Here is a 370-nt window from a genome sequence, read left to right as displayed (position 1 = left end):
CAGGGGCGGCTTGACGGCGCTGCACATGGCTGCTGGTTACGTGAAGCCGGACGTTGTTGCTGCGCTGGTGGAGCTCGGCGCTGATTTCGAATTGGAAGACGAGAGAGGTTTAACGGCCTTGGAACTAGCCAGGGAGATTCTGAAGACGACGCCTAAGGGGAATCCGATGCAGTTCGGGAGGAGGCTTGGGTTAGAGAGAGTGATCAGTGTTCTGGAAGGACAAGTGTTCGAGTACGCCGAGGTGGAGGAGGTTGTGGAGAAACGAGGGAAAGGCAAAGACGTTGAATATCTGGTCCGATGGAAGGACGGTGGAGATTGCGAGTGGGTTAAAGGTGTACACGTGGCGGAGGACGTCGCCAAGGACTACGAG

At 56.5% G+C, this 370-nt stretch overlaps 1 protein-coding gene across 1 annotated transcript; it reads left to right on the top strand.

The window, feature by feature from the left end:
• Nucleotides 1–4: 4 nt before the first annotated feature.
• Nucleotides 5–364, top strand: LOC104784552 (signal recognition particle 43 kDa protein, chloroplastic; the record flags this gene model as incomplete). Its single annotated transcript, XM_019243147.1, has 1 exon — nt 5–364. A coding segment is annotated over one exon (360 nt), but the record flags the coding sequence as incomplete, so codon positions are not given.
• Between the last annotated feature and the right edge of the window lie 6 nt (nt 365–370).

Source organism: Camelina sativa, unplaced genomic scaffold (genome assembly GCF_000633955.1).
Source record: "Camelina sativa cultivar DH55 unplaced genomic scaffold, Cs unpScaffold11450, whole genome shotgun sequence".
In the NCBI taxonomy this organism is placed as follows: Eukaryota; Viridiplantae; Streptophyta; class Magnoliopsida; order Brassicales; family Brassicaceae; genus Camelina; species Camelina sativa.
Note: the sequence above shows the minus strand (reverse complement) of the source record. Positions and strands in the feature narration are given on the sequence as shown.